At 42.8% G+C, this 16,705-nt stretch overlaps 1 protein-coding gene across 1 annotated transcript; it reads right to left on the reverse strand.

Annotated features, from left to right (window-relative positions):
- Positions 1-5,255: 5,255 nt before the first annotated feature.
- On the reverse strand, positions 5,256-8,063 carry LOC139414194 (growth/differentiation factor 5-like). Its single transcript, XM_071162081.1, has 2 exons — positions 7,310-8,063; positions 5,256-6,118 (listed from the first exon to the last, which is right to left on the reverse strand). The coding sequence occupies exons 1-2, from the start codon at positions 8,061-8,063 to the stop codon at positions 5,256-5,258; spliced, it is 1,617 nt and encodes a 538-aa protein (XP_071018182.1).
- Positions 8,064-16,705: the final 8,642 nt, after the last annotated feature.

The raw sequence follows: 16,705 nt of genomic DNA on the forward strand, positions 1-16,705 counted from the left end.
TGGCGGATCCGGAAGAGTCTGGTCGACTGGCGGATCCGGAAGAGTCTGGTCGACTGGCGGATCCGGAAGAGTCTGGTCGACTGGCGGATCCGGAAGAGTCTGGTCGACTGGCGGATCCGGAAGAGTCTGGTCGACTGGCGGATCCGGAAGAGTCTGGTCGACTGGCGGATCCGGAAGAGTCTGGTCGACTGGCGGATCCGGAAGAGTCTGGTCGACTGGCGGATCCGGAAGAGTCTGGTCGACTGGCGGATCCGGAAGAGTCTGGTCGACTGGCGGATCCGGAAGAGTCTGGTCGACTGGCGGATCCGGAAGAGTCTGATCGGATCTCTGATCGACTGGCGGATCCGGAAGAGTCTGGTCGACTGGCGGATCCGGAAGAGTCCGGTCGACTGGCGGATCCGGAAGAGTCTGGTCGACTGGCGGATCCGGAAGAGTCTGGTCGACTGGCGGATCCGGAAGAGTCTGGTCGACTGGCGGATCCGGAAGAGTCTGGTCGACTGGCGGATCCGGAAGAGTCTGGTCGACTGGCGGATCCGGAAGAGTCTGGTCGACTGGCGGATCCGGAAGAGTCTGGTCGACTGGCGGATCCGGAAGAGTCTGGTCGACTGGCGGATCCGGAAGAGTCTGGTCGACTGGCGGATCCGGAAGAGTCTGGTCGACTGGCGGATCCGGAAGAGTCTGGTCGACTGGCGGATCCGGAAGAGTCTGGTCGACTGGCGGATCTGGAAGAGTCTGGTCGACTGGCGGATCCGGAAGAGTCTGGTCGACTGGCGGATCTGGAAGAGTCTGGTCGACTGGCAGATCTGGAAGAGTCTGGTCGACTGGCAGATCTGGAAGAGTCTGGTCGACTGGCAGATCTGGAAGAGTCTGGTCGACTGGCAGATCTGGAAGAGTCTGGTCGACTGGCAGATCTGGAAGAGTCCGGTCGACTGGCAGATCTGGAAGAGTCCGGTCGACTGGCAGCTCTGGCTGCTCCATGCTGACTGGCTGCTCCATGATGACTGGCAGCTCTGGCTGCTCCATGCTGACTGGCTGCTCCATGCTGACTGGCAGCTCTGGCTGCTCCATGCTGACTGGCTGCTCCATGCTGACTGGCAGCTCTGGCTGCTCCATGCTGACTGGCTGCTCTGGCTGCTCCATGCTGACTGGCTGCTCTGGCTGCTCCATGCTGACTGGCTGCTCCATGCTGACTGGCTGCTCTGGCTGCTCCATGCTGACTGGCGGCCCTGGCTGCTCCATGCTGACTGGCGGCCCTGGCTGCTCCATGCTGACTGGCGGCCCTGGCTGGTCCATGCTGACTGGCGGCCCTGGCTGCTCCATGCTGACTGGCGGCCCTGGCTGCTCCATACTGACTGGCGGCCCTGGCTGCTCCATGCTAACTGGCAGCTCTGGCGGCTCCTTGCAGACTGGCAGCTCTGGCGGCTCCTTGCAGACTGGCAGCTCTGGCGGCTCCTTGCAGACTGGCAGCTTTGGCGGCATCCTGCAGACAGGCAGCTCTGGCGGCTCCTTGCAGACTGGCAGCTCCTTGCAGACTGGCAGCTCTATGCAGACTGGCAGCTCCTTGCAGACTGGCAGCTCCTTGCAGACTGGCAGCTCTATGCAGACTGGCAGCTCCTTGCAAACTGGCAGCTCTATGCAGACTGGGAGCGCAAGGCTGGTGCCATGTAAGCCGGCCCAAGGAGACGCACTGGGGACCAGCTGCGTAGAGCCGGCTTCATGGCATTAGGCTCGACGCTCAATCTAGCCCGGCCGACACGCGGAGCTGGAATATACCGCACCGGGCTATGAACCCGCACGGTGTCCAGTGCACACCACTGCATAACACGGTGCCTGTCCGGTCTCTCTAGCCCCCCGGTAAGCACAGGGAGTTTGCGCAGGTCTCCTACCTGGCGTAGCCATACTCCCTGTTAGCCCCCCCCCAAGAAATTTTTGGGGCTGGCTCTCAGGCTTCCATCCGCGTCGCCGTGCTGCCTCCTCATACCAGCGCCTCTCCGCTTTCGCCGCCTCCAGTTCTTCTTTGGGGCGGCGATATTCTCCTGGCTGAGCCCAGGGTCCTCTTCCTTCTAATTCGTCCTCCCATGTCCATACCTCCTCTTTGGGCTGCTCCTGTTGCCTCTTCTCCTGCTGCACCTTTGGGCGGCTACACTCCCCTGGTTTAGCCCAGGGTCCTCTCCCGTCGAGGATTTCCTCCCATGTCCAGAAATCCTTATTGCGCATCTCCTCGCGCTGCTCCTGCCTGTTGACACGCTGCTTGGTCCTTTTGTGGTGGGTGATTCTGTAACGGTTTTCCGTATGAGAAGGAGAGTCGGACCAAAATGCAGCGTGTCTATTGCAATCCATGTTTAATGAAGAAACACACTAAACACAAACACTACCAAAACAATAAACTTAACGAAAACCGAAACAGCCTATACTTGTGTAACCTAACACAGAAACAATGACATCAGGACACTAAGGACAATCACCCACAAACACACAGGGAAACCCAGGCTACCTAAATATGGTTCCCAATCAGAGACAATGACTAACACCTGCCTCTGATTGAGAACCATATCAGGCCAGACATAGAAATAGACAAACAAGACATCCAACATAGAATGCCCACCCAGTTCACGTCCTGACCAACACTAAAACAAGGAAAACACACAAGAACGATGGTCAGAACGTGACAATAATAAATTGCATGGACTCTGTGTGCAATTTTAGTGTATAACGTGATTTTTTAATGACTACATCATTTCTCTACCCCACACATACAATGATCTGTAAGGTCCCTCAGTTGAGCAGTGAATTTAAAACACAGATTCAACCACAAGACCAGAGAGGTTTTCCAGTGCCTCACAAAGAAGGGCATCAATTGGTAGATGGGTAGAAATGTCAAAAGCAGACCTTGGTTATCCCTTTGAGCATGGTGAAGTTATTAAATACACCAAGTCACTACAAAGATACAGGCCTCCTTCCTACCTCAGTTGCCGGACAGGAAGGAAACCACTGAGGGATTTCACCATGAGGCCAATGGTGAATTTAAAACTGTTACATATTTTAATGGATGTGACAGGAATAAATTGAGGATGGATCAACAACATTGTAGTTACTTCACAATACCAATCTAATTGACTGAGTGAAAAGAAGGAAGCCTGTACAGAAAACAAATATTCCAATGCATGCATCCTGTTTGCAAAAAGGGACTCAAGAAATACTGCAAAAAAATGTAGCAAATTTAATTCACTTTTTGTCCTGAATACAAAGTGTTATTTTGGGGGCAAATCCAATACAACACATTACTGAGTGTCACTCTCCACATTGTCAAGCATAGTGGTGGCTGCATCATGTTATGGCTTTGCAATGGATGTAAGCACAGGCAAAATCCTAGGGGAAAACCTGGTTAAGTCTGCTTTGCACCAGACACTGGGAGATGAATTCACCTTTCAGCAGGACAATATCCTAAAACACAAGGCCAAATCTACACTGGAGTTGTTTACCAAGAATACAGTGAATGTTCCTGAGTGGCCGAGTTACAGTTTTGAGTCAAATCTTCTTCAAAATCTATGGCAAGAACTAAAAATGGTTGTCCAGCAATTATCAACAACCTATTTGATAGAGCTTGAAGAATTTTGAAAATAATAATGGGCAAATGTTGCACAATCCAGGTGTGGAAAGCTCTTATAGACTTACCCAGAAAGACTAACAGCTGTTATCACTGCCAAAGAGCTTCAACAAAGTATTGGCTCAGGGGTGTGAATACTTATAGTACCATTCAAAAGTTTGGACACACCTACTCATTGAAGGGTTTTCTTTATGTTTGTATTTGAGATTCTTCAAAGTAGCTTTGCCTTGATGACAGCTTTGCACACTCTTGGCATTATCTCAACCAGCTTCATGAGGTAGTCACCTGGAATGCATGTCAATTGACAGGTATGTCTTGTTAAAAATATATTTGGGGAATTTCTTTCCTTCTTAATGCATTTGAGACAATCAGGTAGGGCTGGTATACAGAATATTGTCATATTTGGTAAAATACCAAGTTCATATTATGGCAAGAACAGCTCAAATAAGCAAAGAGAAATGACAGTCCATCATTACTTTAAGACATAAAGGTCAGTCAATGCGGAAAATGTCAAGAACTTTGAAAGTTTATTCAAGTGCAGTCGCAAAAACCATCAAGCACTATGATGAAACTGGCTCTCAGAAAAGGAAGACCCAGAGTTACCAGCCTCAGAAATTGCAGCCCAAATAAAGGTTTCACAGAGTTCAAGTAACAGACACATCTCAACATCAAATGTTCATAGGAGACTGTGTGAATCAGGCCTTCATGGTCGAATTGCTACAAAGAAACCATTACTAAAGGACACCAATAAGAAGAAGACACTTGCTTGGCCCAAGAAACACAAACAATGGACATTAGACCGGTGGAAATCTGTCCTTTGGTCTGGAGTCCAAATTGGAGATTTTTGGTTCCAACCGCCGTGTCTGTGTGAGACACGCTGTGGGAGAATGGATGATCTCCACATGTGTATTTCCCACCGTAAAGTATGGAGGAGGAGGTGTCATGGTGTGGTGGTGCTTTGCTGGTGACACTGTCTGTGATTTATTTAGAATTCAAGGCAAACTTAACTAGCATGGCTACCACAGCATTCTGCAGCGATACGCCATCCCATCTGGTTTGGGCTTAGTGGAACTATCATTTGTTTTTCAACAGGACAACGACCCAGCACACCTCGAGGCTGTGTAAGGGCTATTTTACCAAGAAGGAGAGTGATAGAATGCTGCAGCAGGTGACCTGATGCAGCAGCAGGTGACCTGATGCAGCACTCAACCAAATTGAGATAATTTGGGATGAGTCAGACCACAGAGTGAAGGAAAAGCAGCCAACAAGTACTCAGCATATGTGGGAAATCCTTCAAGACGGTTGGAAAAGCATTCCAAGTTCAGCTGGTTAAGAGAATGCCAAGAGTGTGCAAAGCTGTCAATAAGGCAACGGGTGGCTATTTGAAGAATCTCAAATACAAAATATATTCTTATTTGTTTAACACTTTTTTGGTTACTACATGATTTCAGATATGTTATTTCATAGTTGTGATGTCTTCACTATTATTCTACAATGTAGAAAATAGTACAAATAAATTAAAACCCTTGAATAACTCAGTGTTCTAAAACTTTTGAGTGTTTAACAATCTGTTTACTCAAAAGATTTAACTCAAACTCTTCAGGCTTACCTATAAAACCAAGACCTCAGCTGGGTCTTTCGTCCATTGCTACCTGCAGCCACAGGACTCCACCACCATGTCCTCATACTGTTTGTAGACCACGTTATTGGCCGAGTCAATGTAGAGGATGCTGATTGGGCTGAGGCGAGTGGGCACGCAGCAGGTGGGCGGAGTCGAGTCGGGGTCCATGGAGTTCATGAGCGTCTGGATGATGGCGTGGTTGGTGGGCTCGAGGTGCGAGCGAATAGGGAAGTCACATACCCCGTCGCAGTGGTAGGCCTCATACTCTAGTGGGGCGATGATCCAATCGTCCCAGCCCATCTCCTTGAAGTTGACGTGCAGCTGCTTCCTGTGGCAACGAGGCTTGGGGTTCTTGGCCAGCTTCTTGCCGCGGTTGGTTGGAGCTCGGCGCATGCGCCGCTGAGTGAACAGGTATTCGTACACAGTCTTGTTGTCGTGGCCAGACCGAGCTTTGATCTCGTTGTAGAACAAGTCATTTTTCTTGGTGCGCCCGAACATGAGGAAAAAGGCCTTCTCTTTGGTTGGCCTGCCCAGACGACTGAAGCCCAGTGCCCTGAGGTCCACGGGGCGTCCCCGTTCTAAACCCTCCAGCTCAAAGCAAAGCTGGACGGTGTTCTTGAAATTCTTGAATAGTTTCCAAATGTCAAACACTTCCCATTTGGGTGAATTGTGGTCCTTGATGGTTTGAGTTTGGAGCAGTGTAGCTTTCTGCTTACCTGCTACACAAGTGAAAAGCTTCAGGCAGAAAACTCTGTCAGTGGAAAGTGCTTTGTGTGGATCAGCCAGTCTTTTCCTGAGTATACGCAGCTCAGCACCCAGTAACCCCTCCTTCTCCAGGGAACTGATGTTGAAGTAATACTTCTGTCTTCTCAACTGGGGAATACGGGCATCTGTAAAAGAAGATAACAGAGTCAAGGGCAAGAATAACCATCATATTGACATTTTTCTTTACATGTTAATGTGGCTTCTCGGGTAAGACACAGGTGGTAAGAGTTATGTGTAATGTTTTTCTTTTGTGAGGGAAAGCATGGCCATATAAAAATGAGAGGCAGCATTTTCTTCCAGGCACATTATGTGTTTGAAATTACATTAAAACCAGACATTTGCAGACTACATACCACATTGAACTGTAAACAGACCATTATTATCGTCCTGCAGCTGTTTATGAGTGGATCTACCACCACGTCATATGGCATTTGCTAAGAGTGGACCAGACAAAACCTGAACAACACAAAATATATTGAGAAAGGGTAGAGTGACTTGCAGATTTAGGGGCCCAACCAGAGATAAAAACACATCTGAAACTGATAAATTAAGGAAGAGGAGGAGAGGAGGAAAAATAGGTGATGGGGAAGAAGAAAAAGAAGAGGTGTGTACTGTTTTACAGATTTAAAAAATGTAATGTCTGGCAAGGGATCAGTTACAACTTCTTAGTCATACAAAGGGGAAGGTCAACCAACCTGTTATGCAAATAAAGGGCAAAATTAAAGTACATTAATTGCTTGAAATGTAAACCTTTCAATTATTGTTTAGGAACAGTGTGTTAACTACCTTGTTCAGGGTCAAAAGGACAGTGTTTTACCTTGTCAGCTCGGGGACTTGATCTTCCAAACTTTCGGTTACTAGTCCAACGCTCTAACCACTAGGCTACCTGCCACCCCAATCATGACTATGCACATGGCTACTGACAGTGTGACAGACCCATAACCAAGAGTTTTAAAAACTATTATGTCAAACACCAAGAAACCTTTTGACTTAAGCTTCAAGTTTGCTTCGACTTTAGCTTGACTTTACCTCTGTAATAAAGAGGTTGGTTTGATGAGCATAGGCCTACAACTGTCTCTTGGATATGTTTAATTTATCAACTTAACAAAATTCTACAATTAAAGATAAGTAAGCATATTCAGAATTGATTATAATGATTATATTTTCTTTGGCAAAGGTGAACATTTACTTTTATTGGACCACTTATCCATAATTTATAAGCCTTATTTTGACTTTGCAAGCAGTAAAGCAGATTTTTGTGTTTTATGAGACACCACTGTTATTTTTGAATTGTTTATATGGCATCAAAAGTTTACCTTGTCCTTTATCCACAAAGCTTGTGATGGTGTTGGCCATGCCAGCCTCGTGCAGCACACTAGTGTTCACCCCTCCCGTGGATAGTGACCAATAGAGTGACAACATGTAGTCATGCGGAGTTACCAATAGAAGCTTTGGAGAGTATCTGCCGTTAAGTTTGCCCGTTGCTTTGACACTCATTTGGGCCAACCGAACGATGTGCTTTTGCACATCAACGACCTTTTGCTGTCCAGTTCGTGCTGGTGTTGCAGCTCTGGGGACAGTGTTTCCTTTGCTCTGTCCAGTCCTGCCTGAGCCTTTGCCTGTTTGCATACTCAACGCCACGGGAGCAGGCGCAGCTGCTGCTTTAGTAGCATCCCCGCCGGGTACCCAATAGCGCACAGCCTCCTCGGGCCCCAAATTGACAGCTCCACGAGCACGGCTGACCGTTACGCTGTGCGGTGATGACACTGATGTCACAGCTTTCGCTTTGGCTGCCTCGCCCTTTATCAGCGGGGGTCCTGTTCTAATGCGCGTGATCCTCGCAGCACTTAGAGAATTCCAACCCCCTGCGCCGTAGTTTCCTACCGTTGACCTGGCAGTTGAGCCAATTCCCGGGTTGGCTCCTTCACCTGCCCCGCCTGTGTGCTCCTTTCCTCCGCTCTCGGGTGCGCACTCTGCAATGCCGGTATGGCTCAGTGACGCTGGGATAAAGTCCAGGTATAAGAGAGTCCAACACCCCAATAAAAGAGGAACACTTTTAAGTACTTTCATCCTCTGATCTTCCTTTGAATTTTAGCAGGGAGAAATGCGCACAGGCTTTTCCCGTTTGAAATAAGTAAACATGAACAAGTTTGTAAATGTGAAAATGTGGACTAGAAGTTAGTGTTCTATGGTAAATTACACTATGCAAACCTTTACTCCCAGAGCCGCTATTCAGTACCATAGTGATGCAAATGTCCTGTTGCTGGTCTTGCTTTCCAATATGCAGTAGATGTCCGACAAGGTTTGCATTGAGAGGAGAAAACTTGACTTCTCTTAAACTCCAACTCCAACTATTCTGCTCGATATCTTGTAAGAGACTTGTTTAAATCCCATTTTTTTCCAAGAGGGGGGAATGGCGTAATGCTGCCACAGTTTTTTCCCCTCAAAGTTTGAACCCCATCCAATGTAAATATTTCACACACAGAAACCTGCAGGTGCTCTGAAATCTCTACAAACCTGAACTAAGGAATTGGAAAAGGAATTCCAACTAACCAGTTTAATTACTCTATGATGTCATGCTGTCTAAACTAATTTAAGTGCAATATTTATTCTCAAATCTTCTTTGCTCTTCCCACCACTGTGAGTCATACTCTACATAAAAAGTCACTAAAACACAAAGCTTTGCATTATGTCATTTGAAATGACCGTTTACTCAAGCTCCTAACATCTTTAAACAGTGGGGTAAAGAGGGCAGACTAGATAGGAAAGATGCCTGGGAACTTGTATTACTTGTGCTAAATAAATTATGCAACACCAATAATCTCACTGTTTCTGTTGATAAACCATTTATAATGGATTAAAAAAAGTTTGAGACATCTGTTTACATGACAAAAAGATGATTTGAAGCTCATTCTTTTATACTACTTATTCCTCCCACAAAATTGCGACTGCTAGCAAATATCTCATAGTTTGTCTTTTATTTATAGATCACATACAATGGATGTTCATTGTCTCCATAGTGTTTCTTTATAGGATATACTGTAAAGACTGGAAATATAATTCTGTGAAATAGACGTGTGATAATATATTTTAACGTCTTTACTTTTCCATGTGTATAGAGAGCTATGTTGTCCGTATGACCTAATATCCATTTCATTCTAAGTGAATTATGGGACATGTCAAAACCATTTATTCTAATTTCAGGATAGCAATTTGTCTCTTATTAACATGGCTAAATACAATCCTAACAATGTCTCAATCCAGGATTCAATGGGGGAGAATAGGAAGAGGGCCCAGACTGCATACCAATGGTTTGATGATCGTCTTCTGTCCAAGTATTATTAACAACTCCACAGAGGGCCCCACTTGAACTCCTCAGGTTTTGACTCCAACCCTGGAGCATTGAAGTAGCTGTGCCAGAGACAGTATATAAGGAATCCAAGAAGTATCCTGAAGGTTAGCCTGAAGGTTTAAGTTCAGGACACAGAGACATACATATAAACACACTCACGGTGGGATGAATTCCACAGTGCTTTGCCACCCCTTTAAAAATAAAAGGTGTGCACAGCACATTTTGAGTCCAACTGTCATGGATGTATTCTGTTCTCAGGATGTTTGAAAAAGCCCAGATGAAATCTGTCTCAGCTTGTGGTTTACCTCATACTACACTGGCTTGCAGTAGCAAGAGAACATTGCTTTTGTGTGAATATGCCACTGTGCTTGTGCTAGCCATTGCCATGTGACGGTAATAAATAACTTTGATGGGGTAAATGTGTACACTACTGCTATTGAGACAGGATGACTTTCAAAAACCACAGAAAAATCTCTGTCATAAACGTGGCCCAATAAAATAAAGAGTCAATATGTTACCAACTAGCTTACATAACTTTGGGTCAGTGCTTGGAGACTTGTATGTTACTCTGAATAACTTTCCATTTTAAATATTACTCAGCAAAAAACACGATGTTCAAAATGTCAGGACTGTGGAACACTGCAATATTCGAAACATTGTAAATGTAAATGTATCAAATGTATTTATAAATCCCTTTATACATCAGCCGATGTCACAATGTGCTATATAGAAACCCAGCATAAAACCCCAAACAGCAAGCAATACAGCTGTAGAAGCACAGTGGCTAAGAAAAACATAGCCTAAAGGGCATTAACTCTCTTTTACAAGGTAACAATTCCAAACCAAATCAAATTTTATTTGTCACATACACATGGTTAGCAGATGTTAATGCGAGTGTAGCGAAATGCTTGTGCTTATAGTTCCGATAATGCAGTAATAACCAACGAGTAATCTAACCTAACAATTCCACAACTACTACCTTATACACTAAAGGGATAAAGAATGTGTACATAAAGATATATGAATGAGTGATGGTACAGAACGGCATAGGCAAGATGCAGTAGATGGTATCGAGTACAGTACATACATATGAGATGAGAAATGTAGGGTATGTAAACATTAGTGGCATTGTTTAAAGTGGCTAGTGATACATTTTTTAGATCAATTTCCATCAATTTCCATTATTAAAGTGGCTGGAGTTGAGTCATTATGTTGGCAGCAGCCAGTCAATGTTAGTGGTGGCTGTTTAACAGTCTGATGGCCTTGAGATAGAAGCTGTTTTTCAGTCTTTCGGTCCCTGCTTTGATGCACCTGTACTGACCTCGCCTTCTGGATGATAGCGGGGTTGCTCGGGTGTTCAACTAGTGCTATCTAGTTGAACATAAGCTTAATTGTCTGTGCCCTAACCCGATCTGTATAACATTTGGTTGCAGATTTTATCCTGTGCTTTGTGGTGAGCCCATAAATGACAAAAAGTTCACCCAAAGCAGTTTAAAACAAAATGCACCAGTGCCCCCTTTAGGCTATGTCCTGTCTCATGGTGTAACAAATTGATAACATGCAATCCAGGAGGAAGGTCTAAAGGTTCCAGGTGGACAGAATGTCATGCCAATCACTGGTACTTTGCGTTTATTAGTTGCATACTGTCAGAGAATGTCCATCAAGTATCCTTATTGCCTGGTAACGATAGAATTTCTCTGGAATATTGAACATGGAAATAATGACAACCTCCATATATGGTTCTTAAAACTAAACCTGACCTTCAAGGGAAACAGGATAAACTTTTTCACTAAGTAAGTCTAGATTTGGCTGCCTGGAAAATTTCAACTGCAGTCATTTTGCCTGGATTTATTTGGTTATCCTGAGTGAACATATATTACAGCTTCAGGTCCTTGTGGCATTAATCCAATGGCTGACCTGGTCACACCCAACTCCCTAGCACACCCGCTTATAGATAATGAGCGTGGCTTGTTTAAACTCCGTTAACTGTGCAGCCATGCTTTGAGCTTGACGGCGAGAAGAAAGAGACTTCTATACCCGGGCCAATGCCTTTCCACCTGAGCTGCAGGTGTTTGCTTTTCGTGCCTGTGGCTTTGAGTGGTCAGGCTCCATTCATTTTACATTTGGGATGGAAATGTTTACCTATTCCAAAATGTCTAATGCTTGCCAGGAAAAGGTAGTTTGATGAAGTGTTTGATAATTGCAACCTATTGATTTCTACATGAATCTTTGACTTTGTGAAACAGTATTGTAAGTATTATATCAGGGGGTAGGCTAAAATATACTGATAGATAACAAATACGAAGTTACAGTATATGAGCGTGCATTGAAAGAGAAAATGCTATTTTGCATTGCTAAGACATCAACAATGATGATAATAAATTATTCTACTCCTATTCCTATTTGAGTCCTATTCCAGTATAATGCATATTTAAATCCATGCACTGAATGAAGCAACGCTTACAATATGAAAAATAAATGACATGTTATATAAATTCAAATATGCTTTCTTGGTGCATGGGGAAAATAGTTACTTACCCTCAGAAATCCAGTTGAGTTCAGTAAACACACGAGACTAGGGAATTCATCTCAACGCGCTAAATGTAGATGTTAAAGTACAGTGCCTTCAGAAAGTATTCATACCCCTTGATTTATTCCACATTTTGTTGTTTTACACCCTGAATTCAAACTGGATTAAATATTGTTTTCTAACCCATCTAAACACAATACTCTAACGACGAAATGAGTAGAGGTTTTTCAAAATTTTAGCAAATGTATTGAAAATGAAATACAGAAACATCTTATTTACATAAGTAATCACACCTCTGAGTCACTATATCCTAGAATCAACTTGGGCAACAATTTCAGTTGTGTGTCTTTCTGGATAAGTCTCTAAGTGCTTTGCACATGTGGATTGTATAATATAACATTTTTATAATTTAAAAAAAATGTTTTAATTGTTGATCATTGCTAGACAACCATTTTCAAGTCTTGCCATAGATTTTCAAGCAGATTTAAGTCAAAGCTCCATCCCAGTTTTTTTATCCTGAAAAAAAACCCCAGTCCTTAACGATTACAAGCATACCCATAACATGATGCAGCCACCACTATGCTTCGAAATATATAGAGCGGTACTCAGTAATGTGTTGTATTGGATTTGCCCCAGAAATATCACTTCGTATTTAGGAAAAAAAATGAATTGCTTTGCCACATTTTTTACAGTATTACTTTAGTGCCTTGTTACAAACAGCATGCATGTTTTGGAATATACAGTGGGGCAAAAAAGTATTTAGTCAGCCACCAATTGTGCAAGTTCTCTAACTTAAAAAGATGAGAGAGGCCTGTAATTTTCATCATAGGTATACTTCAACTATGACTTACAAAATGAGAAAAAAAAATCCAGAAAATCACATTGTAGGATTTTCAATGAATTTATTTGCAAATTGTGGTGGAAAATAAGTATTTGGTCACCTACAAACAAGCAAGATTTCTGGCTCTCACAGACCTGTAACTTCTTCTTTAAGAGGCTCCTCTGTCCTCCACTCGTTACCTGTATTAATGGCACCTGTTTGAACTTGTTATCAGTATAAAAGACACCTGTCCACAACCTCAAACAGTCACACTCCAAACACTACTATGGCCAAGACCAAAGAGCTGTCAAAGGACACCAGAAACAAAATTGTAGACCTGCACCAGGCTGGGAAGACTGAATCTGCAATAGGTAAGCAGCTTGGTTTGAAGAAATCAACTGTGGGAGCAATTATTAGGAAAGATCTCACCCCGTGGGGTCAAAATGATCACAAGAACGGTGAGCAAAAATCCCAGAACCACACAGGGGGACCTAGTGAATGACCTGCAGAGAGCTGGGACCAAAGTAACAAAGCCTACCATCAGTAACACACTACGCCGCCAGGGACTCAAATCCTGCAGTGCCAGACGTGTCCCCCTGCTTAAGCCAGTACATGTCCAGGCCTGTCTGAAGTTTGCTAGCGAGCATTTGGATGATCCAGAAGAAGATTGGGAGAATGTCATATGGTCAGATGAAACCAAAATATAACTTTTTGGTAAAAACTCAACTCGTCGTGTTTGGAGGACAAAGAATGCTGAGTTGCATCCAAAGAACACCATGCCTACTGTGAAGCATGGGGTGGAAACATCATGCTTTGGGGCTGTTTTTCTGCAAAGGGACCAGGACGACAGATCCTTGTAAAGGAAAGAATGAATGGGGCCGTGAGATTTTGAGTGAAAACCTCCTTCCATCAGGGCATTGAAGATGAAACGTTGCTGGGTTTTCAGCATGACAATGATCCCAAACACACCGCCTGGGTAACGAAGGGGTGGCTTCGTAAGAAGCATTTCAAGGTCCTGGAGTGGCCTAGCCAGTCTCCAGATCTCAACCCCATAGAAAATCTTTGGAGGGAGTTGAAAGTCCGTGTTGCCCAGCAACAGCCCCAAAACATCACTGCTCTAGAGGAGATCTGCATGGAGGAATGGGCCAAAATACCAGCAACAGTGTGTGAAAACCTTGTGAAGACTTACAGAAAACGTTTGACCTCTGTCATTGCCAACAAAGGGTATATAACAAAATATTGAGATAAACTTGTGTTATTGACCAAATACTTATTTTCCACCATAATTTGCAAATAAATTCATTAAAAATCCTACAATGTGATTTTCTGGATTTTATTCCCCTCATTTTGTCTGTCATAGTTGAAGTGTAGCTATGATGAAAATTACAGGCCTCTCTCATCTTTTTAAGTGGGAGAACTTGCACAATTGGTGGCTGACTAAATACTTTTTTGCCCCACTGTATTTACTAAGCTAACATATTGTATTTGATACCTTTGTATTGGATTTGGCCTGCTAGTATAGCTTATAGAAACACATTATAAACAGTCAACCAGTAAATCATGAGGAATAAGGTTTTGAAGTGTCTGTCCTATATAAGAGATATAAGAAAGCGCAATAAATATTTATATTTTTTGAGACACATATTTAACCCCTTATTTTTGTTGGCACAGAACTACCTCTAAACTTCCATTTGTTTGTATGGGTTACATTCAGACCAGTCACGTGTTACTTGTGGAGTCATAGAGCAAAACAGAAAACACCATCATGTTCGAGAGAGTCTCCCCTTTCCATAGAGAGTTCCTAATAGTTTGGACGCTACAGACGTTTGTGAGAAGACCGATTTGCGGGATGTCTCATGGTCTGACAAACATCACTGTAGCTTGGCCACCTTCCACCTCAGATGCAAAAGGCCGCCATATGCGGATGCGGTGGATTGAGACAGCCCATGCCAAACCTGATATCTCTGGCTTAAACTGATGGATTTTTATGGAGATTTTTTAAATTATGTTACTTAGATTGATGCACGGTTGCGCACATTTTTATTCCTGAACTTATTTAGGCTTGCCATAACAAAGGGTTGAATACTTATTAACTCAAGATATTTCAGCTTTTAATTTGAATTCTTTTGTAAAAATTTAAAAAACATAATTCCACTTTTGTGTATGCCAGTGACCAAAAATCTCAGTTTAAGCAGTTTTAAATTCAGGCTGTAACACAACAAAAGTCACGGGGTGTAAATACTTTCAAGGCACTGTAGTATTGTAGATATACCAGGGAGGGGCAGATTAATGTATTAACCGGTTTGATAAATCAACTAAGATGAATTGGTTTACTATAATAACAGTGGATAGCAGACATACAAAATACCCAATTGTCATATTTGAGTAAAAGTATAGATAACTTAATATAAAGTTACTCAAGGTAAAGTAAAAGTCACCCAGTAAAATACCACTTGAGTAAAAGTCTAAAAGTATTTGGTTCTAAATATACTTAAGTATCAAAAGTAAATGTAATAGCTAAAATATACTTAAGTATCAAAAGTACATGTAAAAGTATAAATCATTTCAAATTCCTTCTATTAAGCAAAGCAGGCTGCACCATTTTGTTGTTGGTAAAATTGATGGATAGCCAGGGGCACACTAACACTCAGACATAATTTACAAAAGATACATTTGTGTTTAGTGAGTCCGCCAGATCAGAGGCAGAAGGGATGACTTGTGTTGTCTTGATAAGTGCATGAATTGGACCATTTTACTGTTCTGCTAAGCATTAAAAATGTAAGGAGTACTTTTGGGTGTGTGGGCAAAAATATAAATAGTAAAGTAAAGCACAGATACCCCAAAAAACTACTTAAGTAGTACTTGAATGTATTGTTACTTGAGTAAACCGCTGTCTGTCGCCCACACTAGATTGTTTTGGATGTATATTTCGGCTTCTTAAAACACACAGGATTGAAGGACAGATGTACTAACGCTCTGCTTCCAATTAATTTGTAGAATAATCAGCTATCATTTCTGTATCAACTGGCAGCTCTAATACATACTATTTGCAAGTTGTTGATCTCTAGTTAGTTTTATCACTACGAACATTGGCTATCCTACTGATCTTTTGGGCTATAGGCTACTTCCTGACCTTACCATTTTGCAGGTAGACCTTGTAGCACTGTTTTGTGTGTCATTGCCCCAGAGGTCATACTGGCCTTCATAGCCCTCTCATTCAGTATTTCTGTTCACTGATTCCCCCCCCCCCCTCCCCCCCCTCCCATCACCACTCCTTCCTAACTGCACATGGCCCTCATATTACTTGACGTGCGGACATCAAGGTTTATTTTTGTGAGGATACATTTTCGAGTATTCTCTGCCAGAGACAATATTATGTTGGAAATATACAGGTATTAACTGTTAGATTTAAGATGATAAAATAAACCCAAGTTCTAGGCATTGGCACAGTGAAACAGAGGGGAGATTGTGTGTACAGCCCTACTAATGAAACATACGAGGGAAGCTCAATCACTAATAATTACTCCCACACCCCTCTATTCCAGGTGATTTGCACCCCTTCATTTATCTTCCGCTCAACGCAACATTCATTTCAAGATCATTTCCCGCACTGTGACACTTAGTGCCTCTAAACAGATGCTTGAACTGAAGTATTTTTTAATCTATTTTTTTTCATATGGTTCCAGATTAACTGTATGCTGTATAGTTTCCTGCATAATTCTGAAAATCAAATGAACAAATCAAGCAAGAAAACAGTAAATAAATGTTCTTCTTGAATAAAACAATTTATCCTATTTTTAGTTTTATGAACGCAGAACAGTTCAAGTGTTATCTTTACAAGCACTGATAAATGTGCTATGTAAAAAGAGGAAATATCTAAAACGAACCCATTTTTACCAGTGCCATTTTTACCACTTAAGTAAAAAATACTTAAATGTACTACTTAAGTAGTTTTTGGGAGTATCTGTACTTTACTTAACTATTTATATTTTTGGAAACTTTTACTTTTA

Source organism: Oncorhynchus clarkii, chromosome 7 (genome assembly GCF_045791955.1).
Source record: "Oncorhynchus clarkii lewisi isolate Uvic-CL-2024 chromosome 7, UVic_Ocla_1.0, whole genome shotgun sequence".
NCBI classification, from domain to species: Eukaryota; Metazoa; Chordata; class Actinopteri; order Salmoniformes; family Salmonidae; genus Oncorhynchus; species Oncorhynchus clarkii.

What these genes read in the sequence shown, in the direction of transcription:
- LOC139414194 (XM_071162081.1), bottom strand. Translation starts at nt 8,063, where the DNA reads ATGAAAGTACTTAAAAGTGTTCCTCTTTTATTGGGGTGTTGGACTCTC. An exon ending in CTTTGTGGATAAAGGACAAG is followed by an intron (nt 6,119 to 7,309) that starts GTAAACTTTTGA and finishes CTTCTTTTACAG; the next exon opens with ATGCCCGTATTCCCCAGTTG.